Consider the following 20,601-nt stretch of genomic DNA (forward strand, 5'->3'; position numbering starts at 1 on the left):
CTGGAGGCAGCCATCTTCACCCGTCTTCACTTCATTTCTCCCATCCACACTTGCATTCAAATTTTCCCTTCTTATAAGGACAGCAATTATATTATTATATTATATTAGGAGCCACCCGAATTATTTCCTTTTCACTTAGTTACCTCTGTAAAGAACCTATTTCCAAACAGGATCACCTTCTGAGGTACTGGAGGTTAGGAAGTCAATAATTTTTTTGAGGGAGTTGGAAGGGAGACACAATTGAGCCCACAGCAGTTACCAAAGTTTCTTGTTTCCTGGTAAATGTATTATAAGCTATAAATCTCTCTTTAACTATCTCACAAATTTCGAAATGTAGAGTTTACATTCATATCTAATTATGTAATTTTCCTTATAATCTATGCCTTTAAGTGTGCAAACATATGGGTCATTTTTAGCTAACTTATATTAACTTCTAATTATATTTTATTAAGGTCAGAGATCATGGTCTGCGTCATACTGATTCTTTTGGAAGTTATTCAGGCATGCTTTTTGGCCTGGAACATAATAAATTTTAAGAATGATCTATGTGTACTAGGAATAGAATGTGTCTTCTCTGCTGGATGTAGAATTCCACATTTATCTCTTAGGTTCAGAATAATCATGTGATTAAAATATTTTATATGTTGTCCCAGTAGCAACAACGGTGAATGTGGTTCTAGGAACCAGGTGTTAGGACTGGACATGGCAACTGCAGACTCAGGTTTCCATGGCTTCAGTAAACCCAGGATTCAAATCCCGAAGTGTTATGGGTCCTAGCAGTCCTTTTCTGCCTGATGGTGCTGCCTATTACGCCACGAGATCTTATTTCACACCCGTTTAGATGAACTATTCAGCATCCATAATAAGGACATGAGCTGAATGGGCCGTTTGAGACTTGCCTGGATAGACCCAAGCTGCCTCAGAAAATACAGTCTGCTAAGAAAATGGATCTGCCTAAGAAAACTTTGGTATCCAGGAATAGTGGCCAAACTGTCTCAACATTAAAAAGACATTATCGGCAGGGTTCCTATGTTTCTTCTTGGACGTTTGGAGCCATGAAAACCATTTCTGACCAGATCTGCATTCACACCATGGGAATGACAATGTGGAGATGCCTGCTGAAAACCTGCTCATCTCCTGTGTACTGCAGAGATGACTGTATGGGGGCTTCCCCCTGGAACCTACAATTTCTGGACCAAGAAAGGCCTGGTCTCTGGTGGTCTCTATGACTCCCATGTAGGCAGTAGAACCTATTCTACCCCAGCCACATGTGAGCACCACTTCAATGACTCTCAGCCACGAGGTGAGGTGCAGAGACTCTCCCAAGTACAAGATCTGTTAGCCTGGCTATATCCCCCCTACAAAAATAACAAGCATGACAGTTACAGTTTCTACTGTGTCCCTTCCAAGTGCGATGATCACAACTGATGAATGGCCCAGCAGAGGTAGACCTCCTTGTGTATGTCCACTTCTTGAGATCCAAGCCTGAAGTCCAACACTCACCAATGAAATAAAGGGAGCCACACTATCTGCATCCTGGACAGAAGAGTAAAAAATGCCATCCACTACTAGATGTCTATCAACTATCTCAGAAAAGGGTTATTGCGAATCAAAGAGATGGCAGCTGGAATCTCATGTACTGATCAACACTAGAAAAAAATTTTAGCCCATCCAGCTGTAATCTATCCAGCCAGCCCTGAGTAAGTTTTTGGTGTGTTTTTTTTAATATGGAAAGTTTGCTTAAGCTTGGGATAGGGGTGAAAATTCCTTGTATTTTTTTAATTCAGATAAAGTTGATGAGTTTAGAAAATGGCTACTGTGCTTTTAGGACGTGAAAGACTAGACTAGGCCAAACCTGTGCATACTATTTGAGTTTATCTTTTCTGGGTTAAACAGAGCTCTCTTACACGAGAAATAATTCCAAGCCCTGGTTACACTCAGCCTCCTCAGAGAATTGATTCTCAATGCTCACAAGGCAGTGAGCCCTTTAAATCTCCTAATAAGGACTTGCACATAGACTAGTTCTACACAGCGCCTGCTGCTCCAAATCCTGCTACAACCAACCTCCAAACCCTCCCCCACCAGAACATCTCCAGAGAGCAAAACTGAGTGAGACCCTGAAGGGTTTGACCAGGTTTCCAAAGGAATGAAAATAATAATTCCTAACAAGGATTTACATTCTCACATATATTCAGTACCTCTTACCAAGTAGTCATTTTCTAGATTTGGAATAGAAGGAGAGATAATAGACAGTCCTTTAAGTGAAGAAAGTCACTTTGTCCTGACACTGCTAAACCTGTTGAACTTTCCAGTGTTGCATACCTTCTCTGTTCTGTAGCACAATTTTTTTTTTAACAGAAACTTTATTTGCAATGAACCTGGACTGATCATATGAATAAACAATTCTAACACTGGCTAGAATTGCTATGCTAGTTGCAGAGTATAAATCCCAATAGTTTAAAACAAAACTAGGTGGGCCCTACTAGGTAAAGATGAGTGATCTCTAATCCCCTGGTAAAACTAGTTTGGGAGAAATCAGTGTTTTCTATTTTTAAAAATCACTGCTTTACTCTACCAATTGTTTTAATTGGACCCACAAAAGGACTTTTCCAATTTGCTATTCAGTTGTCTCAAGACCATTTATTAAAAATTCTCTCTTTTGCACTAACTGAGATGCTGCCTTTGGCAAATACTAAATTCGTATGTGTGTTAGACCATTTCTCAACTTCTTATTCATGTGCTATCTGTTGAGACTTTATAACATGTTTTAAAATATAGTGGAATAAAAATTAAAGTAAAATATAGTGGGTCTGTCATTGTTCCAGTTTTTTAAAGTTTTTCTGATGATTCTTAATTATTTTCACAAACTTTAAAACTCATTTGTCTAAAAATCAGTATATATATTGGACGAAATGATAGGAAGGACAGACATATGACTATATTTGAAGACTTTAATACTCCCCTCTCAAAAGACTACAAACAACAAATATAGAATAAAAATTATTTTCAAATGCACATGGAGTGTTCATATAAATAGGCTATCTCAGGACCATAAAACAAATTTTAATAAATCTCAAAAGCATTGAAAAATTAGAATATGCTGTCTCATAAGTTACATTTTAATCAATTCTAGCTTATCAATTATACAAAAGACACATCTAATAAAGGACCTTTATCCAAAATAAACAAAGAACTCTTGAAACTCAACAATCACAAAACAAACCCCTTTAAGAAAATAAGCCAAAGATCTTAACAGACACCTCATCAAAGAAGATATATACAGACGGCAAATAAGCTACTGAAAAGATGCTCAATATCACCTATCATTAGAAAATTACAAGTTAAAACATCCATGAAATATCACTACACACCTGTTAGAATGGCCAAAATGTAAAATACAACTCCTAATTCTGTTGAGGATATGAAGCAACAGAACTCTCATTCATTGCTGGTGGGAATACAAAATGGTACAGCCACTTTGGAAGACATTTTGGCAGTCTTATAAAACTTAACACTCATATGATCCAGCAATCACGCTCCTTGGTATTTACCCAAATGAAAAGAAAATTTATGTCCACACAATATCCCACAGGATGTTTACAGCAACTTTATTCACAATTGCCAAAACTTGGAAGCAATCGAGATGCCCTTCAGTAGGTGAACGGATACATAAACAGCGGCACATTCAGACACTGGAATGTTCTTCAATGCCAAAAAGAAATGGCCTATCAAGCCATGAAAAGAAGGAAACTTAAGTGCATGAAAGAAGCCAATCTGAAAAGGCTGCATACTGTATGACTGCAACTGTATGACATTCTGGAAAAGCCAAAACTGTGGAGAAGGTAGGGGAGGGAGGAATGAATAGGCAGAGCACAGAGGATTATTAAAGCAGTGAAAGTATTATGTATGATACTATCTACAATGGTACATATGTCATTATACATTTGTCCTAACCAATACAATGTACAACACAAAGAGTGAATCCCAATGTAAACTGCAGACTTCGGGTGATGATGCGTCAATGTACACTCATCTGTTGCAACAAATGTTATCACTCTGGTGGGTATGCTGATAGTGAGAGAGGCTTCCCATACGTAGGGACAGGGACTATATGGGAACTCTCTGTACTTTCTGATCAATTTTGCTATGAACTTAAAACTGCTTTAAAAAATGCAATAGTGTGGTGAAGGCCTGGGGCGGGGAGTGGGTGAAGAGTAGAAGGGGTTAATGGGGGAAAAAGGGGACATCTGTAATATTTTTGACAATAAAGATAAAAATAAATAAATAGGCTATTTTAAAAAGTCAATCAAGGTAACCTACCACATTAACAGAATAAAAAAGCAAATCTAAATGATTATGTCAAGAGATGCAGAAAAAGCATACGACAAAAATTAAGTACCTATTAGTAATTAATTTTTTTAAATTCTCAGCGAACTAGTAATAGAAGACAATTTCTTGAGTCAAATAAAGGACACTTACAGAAACACGTACAATTAACAGCACAATAGTGAACGCTGAATCCTTTCTTCCTAAGTTCAAGAGTAAGGTAAGGATATCTACCCTCATGACACCTATTCAACACTGTACTAGAGGTCCAAACTAGTGCAGTAAGTCAAGATAAAGAAATAAAAGGTATAAAATCTGGAAAGTGAAAAGGAAACTAAGCTGTCTCTATTCTCAAACAATGATTGCTTACTTAGAAAAAGCAGCAACCAAAATCAACAAAAAACTAAAGTAAATTTAGAAAATAAAGTCAGATACAAAAATCAGTGGTGTTATCTACATATTAGCAGAATACTATTTGAATATAAAATTGTTTTAAATATCACTTACCATAGCATAAAATATAAAATACTTAGAACTAAATTTAAGAAAATGTGAACAAGACCTGTATACTACAATAACAAAACATTCTTAAGAAAAATTAGAACAGACCTTAAAAAACAAAGACAAATACCTTATTCATGGACTAACAAGTAGATTCAACATTAAGATGTCAAACCGCCCAAAACTGACCTATAAACTGAATGCAAACTCAATTTCAATACCAGTAGACTTTGATGGAAACTGACACACTGATCCTAAAATTTATACAATAATGCAAAAGTCCTAGAACAGCTAAAACAATTTGAAAAAGAACAAAGTAGGAGGACGTACGCTCACACTTCATTACATACTCTCAACTTTATAATATAAAGCTACACAAATCAAGATAATGCAGTATGGCATTAGGACAGACAAAGAGATCAATGAACCAGAATAGAAAGAGCAGAAATAGACCAACATTTACACAGTCAACTGATTTTTTGGACAAAGATGCTCAAGTAATTTAGTAGAGGGAAACAGACTTTTCAACAAATGCTGCTGAAACAACTGGATACCCACATTTTAAAAAATGAGAACATATACTTCATAAAGGAAGATAGAAGAATGGTGAGTATACAATATAAATTCAAATAACAATGCAATTTAAGACTATGATGTTCTATTATTACACACCCACTAGAATGGCTAAAATTACAACGACAAACAACAAAAAATATTGCTGGAACTAGTAAGAATGTAAAATGGTACAACCCCACTGGAGAAGGTTTGCCAGTTTTTTTAAAATTTAAACATGACCTACAATTCAACACAGCAGTTCCAACCCTAGGTATTTAGCCAAGGAGAATGAAAACATATTTCAAAAAAACGCATATAAGCTTTATTCCTAATAGCCAAAAAAACAGAAACAACCCAAATATTCATCAACAAAATGGATTGTGATATATTAATAAAATAGTATACTACTCAGCAATAAAAAGGAAGTAGTAACATATTTGACCACAAGGATGGATCTCGCAAACATTATTCTGAGAGAAAGAAGCTGGACACAAGAGTATATGATATAATTCCATCTATACGAAATTTTCAAACAGGCAAAACTAACCCACAATTAGAATTTAGAACAGTGGTTGCCACTTGATGGAAATTATGTGGAACTGACTGAGAAGGAAGCCTCCTGGGAATGTAAATGTTCTACATCTTGATAAAGGTGAATTCATTTGTCAAAACTCATGAAATTATACATACACATGTAGTGTATTTCAACATATATAAGATTTACCTCAAAAGATGTAAACAACTAACCAAAAAAAAAGCCTTCCTAGTGTAGATGACTTCACTAGTGAATTCTTTCAGGCATTTAAAGAAAGAAATAATATCAATCTTACACAAATTCTTACAGAAAATTGAGAAAGCAGGAACAATTCCCAAATTGTCTTATAAGCTAATAAGCATATTGTGCAAAAAAATAAGGAAATTATAAGAGGTCAGTTAAAGGTCCATCTTGCTCACACACATAAACAAAACAATCGTAACGAAACAACAAATCAAATTCAACCATATATTTAAAGGATGCACATGAACAATTAGACTTGTGTAATAATGCAATATTGGTATATTTAAAAATTAATGTAATTCCCACACTAACCAAATATAGATGTTAAAGCATATCATCAGAACAGAAAAAATTAGATATAGAAAAAGCTTTTGATAAAGTTACCTCCTAAGCATGATAAGCTCTCAACAGACTACGAGTAGAAGGAAAACTTTCTTAACCTAAAAAAGAGTAACACATATTCTACTTAACAGTAAACACACCATGAGATTATGGAAAGCTGAAACTAAGAAGATGGAATAAGATGTTTAATGCAAATACTAATTTAAAAAAGAGCTAGAATCACTTTATTAATATCAGAATAAAAAAAATTTCACTCAAAAACATTACTCAGAGATAACAAGGATCATTTAATTATTATAAAAGAGTTAATCACCAGGAAGATATAACAATTGTATTTATCAGTGAAAACTAAAAAAATAATAAATAATAAATCCTTTCTCAGGAAATGACATATCAAGCAGAGAAAAGAAAAGGTAAGAATGTGGAAGATTTAGACAAAATTAATGAATTTGACCTAATATTTATAGAACACCACACAGCAAATTTCAAAGGATTGAAACCACAGTTTATGTTCTCTGACTGCTTTCAAATTACATTATAACGCAGTAATAGAAATAACTAGAAAACCCTCCAAATACTTAGAAATTGAGCAATAAACTTCTAAAGATAAAAAAAATCCCATTTAAAATGTAAAATAGTTTTGAGCAAAACAATAAAAATATGGCATTTCAAGCATTTCTGCTATTCTAATAAAATAACAAAGAATATCACATACCTAGAAATAAATCTGCTGAAAGATGTAGAAGTCCTCTCTATAAAATTAAAACTATAAAACATCACTGAGATAAATTTACAAAGCCCTAAATAAATGGAGGAATATACCATGATCAAAGATTGGCTGACTCAATATTGTTAAGATTTCAATTATGTACAAAATGACTCTAGTTTCAGTGCAATCCTAATAAAAATTCCAACGGATGTGTGGGTGTGAGCGTGGGTTTTCAAGAGTAAGGAGACCCCTGGTTGGTGTGTGGTTGAGCATCATTCTCTGCACCGATGTTTCTCTCTTTCTCCCTCTCCCTTTCTCTCTCTCTAAAATCAATTAAAAAAAATATATATATATATATATATATATATATTTTAAAAAGTAAGTAGAAACTGAAACACTGATTCTAAAATTATAAAAATATAAAGGGCCAAGAAATGAGGAGGAAAGGGAAGAAGTCAGAGTACATACACTACCAGGTACATACACTATCAAGACAATGTAGAGTAATTTAAGATGGTGTCCTATTGGCACAAAGACAGACAAAAAGACCAGTGGAACAGGTAGTCCAGAAACATACTCAAACTTACAATGACATATGAAGAATAGAAATATCTTGGGGGGAGAAATTCCATGTAGAAGTATTTCATTCAAAACTTTAATATATTTTCTGATCAATCATATCAATTGCAACAGGGTAAATAATATTTCAGTTAAAATTTTTCAGACAGTATAAAATAGCTTCCAAAACAATTGGCAGACCTTCTATAAATTCTTTCCCTTACCTCTCCAAAAGCTCCTCGACCAATCACCTTTAGTATCTCAAAGTCTTCTCTATGTAATCGCATCTGTTTCACTTTAGAAGTAAATGGTTTAGCTGAAACAAAAAGCAACAATTACTTTCTTAATGAAATGTGATGCAAATTAACATAAATAATGGTATTTCTTAAATAAAAATTCAAGTTATGATTAAGAATTAAGCAAAAGTATTTAATAATTTCATCAGACTATATTGAGAATAGATTTCATTTCCATAAGGAAACAATATATTTCCTTTATTTCTTATATATGAATTATATTTTGAAGAAAAAAATCTATAAACACCAAATAGCATATGAAATAATGCAAAATAACAAATGAGACCAGTTTGTTCTCATGTTAAAACATTCTGTGTATTCTAACTTTCAACGCTAGATATATATTTTAACACAAAGGTCCAAAAGTAAAGGTCCAAAATTTCATGGCACCAGAGAGAGTGTCAGCTATTCCTACCAAATAAATTAATAATTCTTTCACATTAATTTATTTATCCTTTTAACATACCTTTAGCAAGAGTTCACGCTATACAAAGCATGATGGAAATCACTGGAGTTTAAAACAAGTATGGTATCTTCCTTCAAGAAGTTCTGTCTTCAGGAAAGACAGACAGTATACACACTGCATAGTAACAATGTGATTAAGTTTCTAATAGAGGTAAACATAAAGTGCTTTGGGATCAGTGAAAATAGAACACTATCTTATATGAACCCTAACACTTAACAGAAGAAGTAACATAGGAATTGGAACTTGAGTACTAAGTAAATTTTGCAACTTTGTCTAGTTTGCAGGGTAGATATTATCCTATTAACTATAAGGGATAAACTGACATTCTTTAAAATTATAAAATCAATTCTATGTTCTGCTTCCTCGAAGAGAAATTTAGACCTATTTCCTGTCCTCCCCTCATGTTCCTCACCTTCTAAAATCTTTAGTAATATGCCATATTAAGAGAATGAAAGAGAAAAACCAAGTCTTCTTCACAGAGACTGTAATCAAATAAGAGGGAAATCTTATTACATATCTCCTAATAGAATTCTCAAACATCAAGTGAACCTCTACAAATTTTGATAACATACCAAGACATAAAACTACCTCCAACAAAATTCAAAGTACTGGGAACATAAAAACCAAACTATATGAATACAGTGCAATTAATGCAATTGTAAATCAATAACAGAATTATCACCAGAAAACCCATAAGCTATGAAATCCAAACACAATTTCAAAGAAGAAATTAGTAAGATAATTATAAAATGTTCATAAATTAGTAAGATAACTATCAAATATTCAAAATAATAAAACTACTAACACAACTTCTAGGATAGAGCCTACACCAGTATTTACCAAAACAAGAAAAAGAGCCTTCTATATTTATATTGAGAAAGAAGGAAGGCTGAAAATTAAGGTGTTAAACACAGCATAAAATATTAAACCAAAAGAATAAACTCAAAGTATAAGAAAATACAAATATAAGAAACAAATAAAATTAATTTGAACATAAGCATTTATACAAAGGTTCCACAGGCCCCAAGGATGGTTCATTGAAAAGACTAATAAAAGAAAAAGGAAGATTATTTAAAAAAAAAATCAATACTGGGAATATGAAATTGTACAAAACTACAGATGGTGCTGAGGTTAAAAAGAAAATATAAAAAACAACTTATGCAAGTAAATCTGAAAATGTAGAAGTGAACAAATTCCTGAAAAGTGATTTTTTTAAATTGAAAAAATGAGCTGTCTAATAAATAAGTTGAATCAGTAGTCAAAATCTTCCACACACAAAACTACACTAATCCTGAACAGCTTTACAAGCAAGTTCAACCAAACACATAAGAGGTAACGCCCACACTAAACCAAACTTTCCAAATAATAAACAGAGGAAAAGCTCTTTTCATCCTAACCTCATACCAAAAATACAATCTTGCTCATGAATGTATAGATGTAAAAAGTCTCATCAAAATATTATCTAACTAATCAAGTAATTTATAAATAAAATAATATAATTGAGTTGGGTTTATCCCAAGAATGCAAGGTTATTTTAATTAGAAAACTGATTAACCTAAATCACCACATAAACAGATTGAAGAAAAATATCTCAAAAATATATTTACTATAAGCACCGTTCAGTAAAATTAAACAACCATCCATGCTATTTTTAAAAACCATACATTTAACAAATGAGAAATACAAGAAAATTTCCAGGGCCTGATAAATGATAGCTATAACCGCAGCAGCAGCCAAAGGGCAAGCATAACACTTAAAGGTAAAATGTTAAAAAATTCTCTTTAAGGTCAGGAAACAAACAAGGATGACTTCTATTAAAATAATTATCACTTTTACTTAACATTATAATGATGGATCCAAGCAAGTACAGTAACTAAAGATATAAAAAACACAGGATGAAAAGAAAGAAAACTGGAATGGTATTTTACACATATATAGTCATTCCAGGTTGTTTAAAAAACAATATATAGGACATTACTTTACGTTAGAGAAATTTTTTTAATCAAGATAAAGTATAAGAATAATAAATTTGACTATGTAAAATTAAGGATTTTTTTCATCAAAAAGCACCATAAAGGCAAGACACTAATTAGGAGCATTTAATTGTGACATAACTGAACATGGATTAGTATCCAGAATATATGTTGATCTCCTACTAATCAATTTAAAAGAAAAAAAGCAAGGCAATAGAAAAATGGTGCATGAAAGGCATTTCATAGAGAAGAAAATACAAATGGCCCATAAACATATCAAAAGATACCCAACCTCACTAGCAATCAAAGAAATGCACCAAAAACCACAATGACATACAATTTCACACTCATCTAATTGGCAAAAATTTTAAAGTCAATAATACCAAATGTTGGCAAGAATATCTTGTCGATTGCTAGTGGGAATGTAAATTAACACAACCACTTTATTAAAGTTCGCCATTTACCTATTTCAACTGAATGTGTGCATATCCTACAACCCAGAGATTCCACCTTAGATAACTAACAGCATCTAGAGAAACTCTTGCATATGGGAACCGGAAGACATGTGTTATTCAGCATTATCCCCATAATCATGAAAACCTGAAAACAAATGTCCATCTAATGAAGATGAATAAGTAAACTGTGATTCAGTAATACCATCACGTAATATATGGACGTGAAAATAAATGAACTATTATTACTTTAATCAACATGGATAAATCCCAAAAAGTACTTGTAAAAGCAGTCACAGAAAATACAGTGTGACTTATTTACACCTAGTTTAAAAATAAGCAAAAGTACACAATATATTCTATAGGAATACTTATAAAAATGATAACACTATAAAGAAAAGCAAGCCAATTTCATGGTGGTAATTTATTCTTGAGGAAAAAGGGACAGAAACACAGGGGTTTCTGAGATCCTGTTAATTCTTAAACTGGATCAAATGGTACAGGGATGTTAATTTTATTATCGTTCTTTGAACTGTACAAAAAAGTTTTAGGCATTCTTTTATACACATAAATTCACATGGAACATTTTTAATGAAAATTTTAAAACCTGTATAATCAGAATGGATCTATACTCAATTTAATGAAAATGGTTAGCTCAAAATTTTACTTATTTGGCCAGAATTTTTTCACAATATTCTTTCAAATCTGAGAAACTATGGATGTTCTTACTAAACATGACAATATAACTTTAATTTCAGAGATCAAGTTAGATGAAAACAATTGATCATGAAAAAATTAACTGTGAACAACTTTAGAAATATGAGAAACCATTACTAATATTATTATTCACCAAAAAAAAAGTTCTTTGAAGACATATTCCTGAGAAGAATAAATAATAAATGACTGGTTGATTATAGCTCCTTCAACCCACTACATGAAACAAGCAACTTGATCCCTCAAGTGAGATGATAATCTTACTGATAATTACATAGTTTAAAACCATTTCTACTCACACTTTTAAGCAGCTCTGCTCAAAAGTTTCTCACTATTCTACTTGTCCTTATGACCCTACCTTGGCTACAAGAGGGGACATACCTGGTGGCCTCTCACTCTTACTTCTGATTGCAACTAATCTAACTGACATTGCTATAAACTCGGAGGTATCCACCTCTAACAAAGAATCTAAAACAGGCCAAAGGATGTAACTGAAGCAGATCTCATTAAATGTCTCTATCAACTTAACTCGATCTTTGCCTCCCTTATCTTCACGACAACCACAAAATGTGTCCGATTCCTTGGATTAGTTACTCACTATCTGCTCAAAGATTACTGAGATACTGGAGTTAGCGGAAGTGAGCAGGCAAAGATCTTAAAACAACAATTACAGATGTGCTCAGGGAAAGAGAATCAATCAATAGTCTATATTTATTTTTTTAAAGGAACTGAATGGAAGTTCTAGAATTGGATGTGCTTCAAAGCAAAATGTAAATGAGGAAAGAACCCATGAACTTGAAAATATACCCATAGAAATAAACAATCTAAAGAAAAAAACACTTAAGAATGGAGTCTCAGACACTGTGAGGCACCATCAAAGTTACCGGTAATCAAAATCTTAGAAGATGACAGAGAAAATGGGGCAGAAAATATTTGAAGAAATAGTGACCAAAAGTATCCAAATTTGGTAAAAGACAAATACAGATTCAAGAAAGTCATGGAATCTCAAGCAGGAAAAAACACTAAGAAAATCTCACATACACAGTATATCAGGGAAATAAGAGCTGTCTTCTCAGTCTGAAAAACCTGAGTTCCAAACCTAACTATAATTGAATGGCTATGTAATGTAGGATATGTTTCTTAACCTATTACATATGTTTATAATATGACAAAAGTGAAAAAGTAGTTTGGCCACTTCATCTATTATTTAACCACTTCTGCTCAATTAGACTTTGGGGAGGAAAAGAAAATTTAACAAAATGATTCTAAGGTCATCTATGAGAATGTAGAGAATAGCCAAGAAACACTTAAAAAGAAATACAAAGGGTCTTGCCTTACAAGCTATTAAAACATGCTTTAAAAGAATCAGTTCAAACATAGGTAGATTTAAAAAACAAACTATGTATACCATAAGTGTAATAGAATACAATAATTTTATGTTCTTGGGATAAGGAAACACTTTTCTATCAGGAGGCCAAAAGCAAAAGCCTGAAAGAAAAAGACAGAAAGATTTAACAAAGTTTGAAAGTTATATATTTTTTGAATACTGTATTAAAGTTTAAAATTAAAATAAACTACAAACAGGGAGAATATTTGTAAGCTATGATGGTCAAAAGGTTGCTATCCCTAAAATTCAAAGAGTTCTTACAATGTAGTAAGAAAAAAGGGCACTATAATAGAAAATGGAGCAAATGTGTAATAATTTTTAAATATAAATTGATTTAAAAGACATTTAAAAGCTTTAAATGAAGTATATCAGGGAATTAAGAGCTGTCTTCTCAGTCTGAAAAACCTGAGTTTCAAACCTAACTATTATTGAATAGCTGTGTAATGTAGGATAAGTTTCTTAACCTATCTAATTCTTAGTTTTTTATGGAGACAAAACTATTTAACTCAAAGGTACTGGTAAGAAAAACACTTTATAAGGAGATGAGATGAAAACTTCAAACAGGCAAGACCTCGCTATAAGGTGATCGAGGAAAATGAGTTCAACTTAAAATTGAAAGGATGATAAACACTGGCGACGTCAGAAGAATGTCTTAGCCTGCTAAAACGTTTGGGGTGGGAGACAGGTGGCGCACATACATCTGTCCGTGGTCCTGAACCCCCATTAACTGTTAGGGCATAGTTCATTAATTGTGGAACATTGAAAACACATTCAGAGCCCCCTAGGAATTCTCCAGAAGGTAAGTAAGCACAATGGAGAACAAGGGAAAAGGTATAAATGACCAAAGCTTTTGAAACAGCGTAGTCACAGAGAGAGGACCAGTTGGGGTGGGGGAACTTGCTTTTACAGATTTCAAATACACACATATGTAAAAAGAGGGGAAGGGGAGGAGGGAGAGGAAGGGAACAAGGAGGTGGAGGGGAAGAAGAAAAGAAGGAAGAGATTTCCCCCACTGTGATTTTGTGACAAAAAGTGTTATAGAAAGTTTATAAAATTAGATACGCTTGGGTTTGTAGCAATTCTGTTTTTCTGATAAAAAGGCATTAATATATGGTGGTAAAAGCCAATAATATATGGTGCAGAAGGGGTGTAAGAAGAAAGAGAGGGGAACCCAATGGCCAATTATCTACTAAAATTCTCCCCCTCTCCCACACCTTACAATAGCTATGACCCAGAAGGAGATATTTGATCCAAGCTATCCCAATCAGATCTCTCCCTCCCAATTAAAAGAAAATGAGATTATGAGTCACAAAAGAAGATCCTTGGGAGAAGCATAAAAGACAACACTTTGATAACTTACATGTGGAAGTTTCAATTGGATAACCTCCAAAAAAAAGGGGAGAAAAGAAAGAGTGTGTGTCATCCAAACAAGAACAGGGAAGTTAGTTCAGAAAAATATACTGAATTAATCTAAAAGATAGTGAAAACATATGAAAAAATAAATACATTAAGAGTTTAAAAAAGGGGTGGAGCCCAGCTGGGCGTGGCTCAGCGGTTGAGCGTCGACCTAGGATCTAGGCAATCAGGGTTCGATTCCCGGTCAGGGCACATGCCCGGGTTGCGGGCTTGATCAATGACTCATCATTGATATTTCTATCTCTCTCTCCCCCTCTCCTTTCCTCTCTCTGAAATCAAGATATATTTTATAAATAAATAAATAAATAAATAAATAAATAAATAAATAAATAAATAAATAAAAGGGGTGGATGGCTGCCCGGCTGGCCGTGGCTCAGCGGTTGAGCGTCGACCTAGGATCCAGGCGATTGGGGTTCGATTCCCCGTCAGGGCACATGCCTGGGTTGCAGGCTTGATCAATGACTCTCTCATCATTGATGTTTCTCTCTCTCTCTCCCCCTCTCCTTTCCTCTCTCTGAAATCAATAAAGATATATTTTAAAAAAAAAAAAAGGGGGGGGTGGATGGGAGAAGTAAGTCCAAACAAATCTCTACTTGCAATAAATGTAAATGGCCTGCATACTACAGTTAAACTACAGACTTCACACTGAGGGAGAAAAATCCAGTTATATGCTTTTAAAAAAACAAAAAACACAATACAGAAAGAACAAAAAATAAAAAAGATAAACTAGACAAATAACCAAAAATAAAGCTACACTTTTTTATATTAATAAGAGAAAAAGGAGGGAACTCTAAGGCAAAATCCTCACTAGAGATAATGATTGTGATTACATAAAAGGAACAATTCATCAGGAAAATACAGTAACTCTACACCGTATGTACTTAATTAATCTAGCCTCAAAGTATATAACATGCAAAAACTGACACTGTTATATGGAAAAATTGGCAAATACCCCATCAAGATAGGTAACTTAAATACACATTCTGAGTAATTGATAGGTGAAGCAGATAAAAATCTGAACAATCTAAATAACAAGTTGGGTCTAGTGGACACAGATACAACAACTGCAGAAGAAACATTAGAAATTAAAACATACCTCTAAATAACTCACAGTTCAAAAATAAAATAGAAATAGGAAATTAGAAAGTATTTAAAACAGAATAGTAAAATAAAAATAGAAAAAAATCAACATTACAAAATATTGGTTCACAAGATTGACACATCTCTAAAAAGATCAAGAAAAGAGAAGACATAAATGTACACAATTACTGATGCTGAGATTCAACAGAAATTTATTATTTTAACAAATTTATGCCAATAAATTTTAAAATTAAGTGAGCAAATTCCTGTAAAAACTCAGCTTGTCAAATGAAACAAAGAATAATAGAAAACTTAAATAATCTTGTATTTCATAAGAAATTGAACCCCTATTTAATAGTTTTATGGAAAATAAATCTCAGAGAAAATAAATACAGATACTATATAATTTATTTCCAGAAAGAAAACTCCAGGATAAGACAGATTTGTCACTGAATTCTTCCAAACTTTCAAATATCTAAGGTAGAAATGATACCAGCATTATATGAGAGAATACTTTCCAACTTGTTTTATGAGGCCAGCATATTCTTGTTACCAAATCCTTCTACAGACAACGTAAAAAAACTATCTTGTGTACACAATGCAAACGATCATAATCAAAACACTAGTAAATCAAGTTCAGTAGTATATGTCCCATTACAATTAAATTGGGTTTAATCCAGGAATGCAAGATGTACTCAATATCCAAACTTCGATGTTAATCACTACATTTATGGAACAAAGATGAAAAGTCGTATGATTATCTCAACAAATGCAAATAAATGATAAAAGTCAATCTTTACTTGTAATAAAGTAACAAAAAACTTAAAACCTCTTAGAAAACTCAGAATAGATATACTAGATAACACTGTTGAGTGTTTTTTAAAGTAACTTCTAAAGTCAATATTGTCAGGGACAAGATTCAAAGCTGGGCCACTCAGATTGAGTCTATAACCCAGCCTTTTTCTACAAACACTATAGAAGTGGTCATGACATATTTTTGTTCACATACTGTCTCTGCAAAGATTTTGGAAAAATGCACTCCCTTGAACAGTTTTAAATTATAGTTCAAATATTTAATTATAGGTTTAATGGTTGTAAATGATGTAATTTCCAACATCTTTCATATTGCATATGTGCTTTAAATAGAATTCCATCCCCAAAACCTGGAATTTATAAAAATTTATGGGAAGTGTCCACCATATAATCTAATGGCAAAGTCTGTTCCCACTGTCAAATGAGTCAGCAAAAATAAGACTTTTTTCTGTTAGAAAAAATCTGACCTTAATTTTTAATTCAAATGAATGTGTTATTACATAGCCCAGTATCGACCGTTTTGCTTCAGAGTTTTCAGAAAGATAGATGATAGAGCTTTGCCACTAGTTTGTAAGCTAGTGAAATAGAACACCTGCTTCGATACTTTTTATAGAAGCTCTTTTTGTTTTGCCCTCCCCTGGGGAGATACGCATTTTCAAACAGTCCCTTTTGTTTTGCACTCAGGAGATTTTCACAACCCACAGCAATGCACCACAGCAAGATTTGAGACAGGTAAGAAGTATGCCTTTATTTGATAAAGTTGGAGGTGGGCAACTGTGAAATGGGAGTGGAAAAAGAAAGTTAACAAGCTTCAGAGTGTCCTCAGTTGGTTTTCAGAAGAGAATTCTTAGTGAAGTTGAGAACCTGGAATTTGATTCCCATAAAACTACATGTGCGTCGTGTCCCTGGGAAGTCGTTTGTGTTTTTATCCTCACCAAAGGATATTTCTTCACTGATTTTCAGGGACAGAGGAAGGGAGGAGAGAGAAAGAAACATCAGTGTAAGAGACACATGGATTGACTCCCAAACGTGCCCCAACCAGGGCCAGGGATCGAAATGCAGCGATGTACGTGCCCTTGACCGGGAATAGAACCCAAGACCCTTCACTCCAAAGGCTGACACTCTAACCACTGAGCAACAGGCCAGGGCTTGGTAAGTCTTCATGCATGGTACAGGTAGCTCGATTTGAAGACTACTACATTAGATTATCATAATCCTGAGCTTTAGTAGGCATTTTTAAAAAGTAAAATTGACAATTTGTATTTTAACAAAAATTTTTAATCTGATTTTAGTTCATTGACTCTGGGGTGTAAATGAATGATGATACCTTAAAAATGAACTCCATCCTGCCCGGGCCAGTATGGCTCAGTTGGTTGGGGATCATCCCATGAACCAAAAAAGGTTGGTGGTTCCATTCCTGGTCAGGGAACAAGCCTACCCCACCCACACCCCAGGTAGGGGGTATGCAGGAGGCAGCTGTAAATGTTTCTCTTTCTCCCTCTCTCTTCCTCTCTCTCTAAAAATCAATAAAAATGTCTATTTTTAAAATGGACTCCATCCTGGAGGCTGTTTTCAAACAGAGATTGTCTGCAGTATGTGAGGAGGATTGTCTTAGCTGGGGATCATTTTCTTGGCCCTCCCTCACTTCTCACTCTAAGATACACTTGCTGGCGATGGATCTCGGCACAGCAATTCAGGATGTCCGAACTGTCCCTCAGGACCAGAACTGCCTCTGAGGTTCTCTGGGACAGACTTGCTGCTACTAGTGGCCAGTGTTCCATCAGTAGCTGTCCAGTGCCTAGTCCATAGACCTGATACAGTGCCAGGCCTACTGCCTGCCTCCTCACCACATTCTCCCAAATTCCAGTCCTCCATACCCCAAAACAATATGGCACGTGTGAGCATGGAGAACCCAGGCCAAACCAAACTGGGAAAGTCAGTCTGGTGCCCTATCAAAATTCCTTTAATGCTGCAGTCAAAAAAAAAAATTTTTTTTCCCCCCAGAAATCCTTTTAACCATTAGAACTCTTTTTCCTTAATTGCTGCTCTGGTTTTTCCCCAGAACCAGGTGGAGGTTGGCAGGTAGGTTCAGAGCCCTAGTCCCTCAGACTCCCTTTTTATCCCTACTTCCCATCCCAGACATGCTGGGGGAACTCCAGGGCTTCTTAGAACACAGCTCTCAAAGGTATCACTAGGACAAGTAGTTCCTCAACCTTGGGACAGAAGCGGCCAGCCAGCCACGGGTCACCAGCCTCGTTCCAGCCCTTGTGATTCTGGAGGACCTTGGGCTCCTGTTCTGAATCCCAAGGTCCAGTAGGCATGAAGCCCTCAAAATGTGCCATCCCAGGACCCCCAGAAGCAGCCCAGAGCTCACAGGCCTGCCCACCTCCAGCTGGTGAGTCTCCTGTAGCAGATACTAAGCCAGGGCGAGTGAGACATTCAGGCCCTGCCCTGAGCACCCTCTACCCAGAGTTAGAGCTTTAACAAGTGTTCCAAGTCTGACAACTGAGAGTTTGAGAACAAAGCCTGGGCAGATAAAAGGAGTAGGATAGAGCACTGTCCAGAGACTCAGGAGACCTGAACTTCTGCTCTCGCCCAGACAGGAATTCACAAATAACCCAGGGCTAGACACACCCTTAATAAAAAAAGCGAGGGAGAACATACTGGTTTTGGTAAAACCAGAGCAATCAGTCAGAAAAAGAGTTCTGCTGATAAAGAGTAAATAAGTAAATACTGCTTAGGAATGCAATATTAGTATTCTTAAGGGGAGAACAGCAATTTTCTGAATTTTTTTTAAAAATGTATTTTTAGTGATTTCAGAGAGAGGAAGGGAGAGGGAGAGAGAGAAACATCAGTGAGAGAGAGTCATTGATCAGCTGCCTCCTGCATGCCCGCCACTGGGGATCGGGCCCGCAACACAGGCATGTGCTCTGACTGGGAATCGAACCTCTATCTCCTGGATCCTAGGTCGATGCTCAACTGCTGAGCCACACCGGCCAGGCTGCAAATTATTATTTTTAATAATAGGTTCAGAGCTCTAGCCCCCCAGCCTCCTAGTGAAGCACCTAAACTGGGAGTGGTCTTGGGGACCCTGACACACACATCTCTCATTAAATTTCCAATAATCCCAATACCTACCAGTACTCTCAGCAGATTACTTTGTTTTTAAACATTATTGAAATAGAAGCAATTAGAAGTGAACTGCTTTATCTTCCCACCACAAAATCTACCAGCTTACCTGTATCTATAACCTTGTCCTCTGCCTATTAAAAAAAAAAAAAAAATCAAGTGCCCTGCTCCCAGCAAAGCCCAACCCTTGTATTTATGTTCCCTAAATGTCTTTCTCCTGTTGGATCATTTGCATCAACCATAATGTTCCCTCATACTTAAAACCCCATGTTCTCCTCTAACTACCACCAAATTTCTTTATTCCCATCACACTGGACCCTCTTTAAAGAGAGATCTATGTGGCTTCCGCTTGCTTCCATTTGCTCCTCAACTGACTCCATCTGGACTCCTGCCTGCATGTAGCCACATTCACAACATGTGACATTCCTTTCTTCTGAAACATATTTTGCTTCCTGACAATCTTCTAGTTTTCTTCTACGTCACTGGCCACGCTCCATTTCTGCCTCCACTCTTCAAGCTCTAAATTCTGGAGGCCTCAAGAGTCAATTCTTAGCCCTTCTCTCTTCCAACTGGCACATTTTCTTTAAAAAATCTCATCTAGTCCCATGGCTTTACCTATAAGCTGATGAATCTGCAATTTATATCTTCAGTCCTACCCTACCCAATAACTAATATATGTTCAGGTTTGTACATCAACCGCCTACTATCTCAAACTTAACATGTCCAAAAAAGAATTCTTAATTCTCACTCCACCCACAGTCCTCCCCATCATAAAATGCTATCTCAGTGGTGGCAGTACAGCTGAGTAATTGCAGCTAAGAGTGTGTGCTCTAACATCAAATGATTTGGATCTTGACACCACCACTTATTAGCTATGAGAATGCAGACCTGTGCCTCAGCTTCGTCATCTGTGAAACAGGAATATTGCTACCTTCTTTAGATGATGACTCAATGAGGCAGTCCATGAAAACTGCACAGTGCCTGACACACAGTAAATAATAAATATTAGCTGTTGTCATTCATCTGGCTCCTCAGGCCAAAAACATGGACTTCATCCTGTGACCAACCAATCTAAATTACCACCCAAAACACTGTCATGTCACATG

At 35.1% G+C, this 20,601-nt stretch overlaps 1 protein-coding gene across 9 annotated transcripts in view; it reads right to left on the bottom strand.

Moving 5' to 3' along the window:
- The window catches only part of CDC42BPA (CDC42 binding protein kinase alpha), a 145,877-nt gene that overhangs the window by 114,415 nt on the left and 10,861 nt on the right, over window positions 1-20,601 (bottom strand). For all 9 annotated transcript variants that reach the window (XM_081124177.1, XM_081124176.1, XM_081124175.1 and 6 more), the window contains one exon: window positions 7,994-8,085. In XM_081124177.1, coding sequence (XP_080980303.1) covers window positions 7,994-8,085 — 92 coding nt within the window. The remainder of the gene's footprint in view (window positions 1-7,993; window positions 8,086-20,601) is intronic.

The sequence above is a fragment of the Miniopterus schreibersii genome (assembly GCF_964146895.1).
Source record: "Miniopterus schreibersii genome assembly, chromosome: 21".
Classification (NCBI taxonomy): domain Eukaryota; kingdom Metazoa; phylum Chordata; class Mammalia; order Chiroptera; family Miniopteridae; genus Miniopterus; species Miniopterus schreibersii.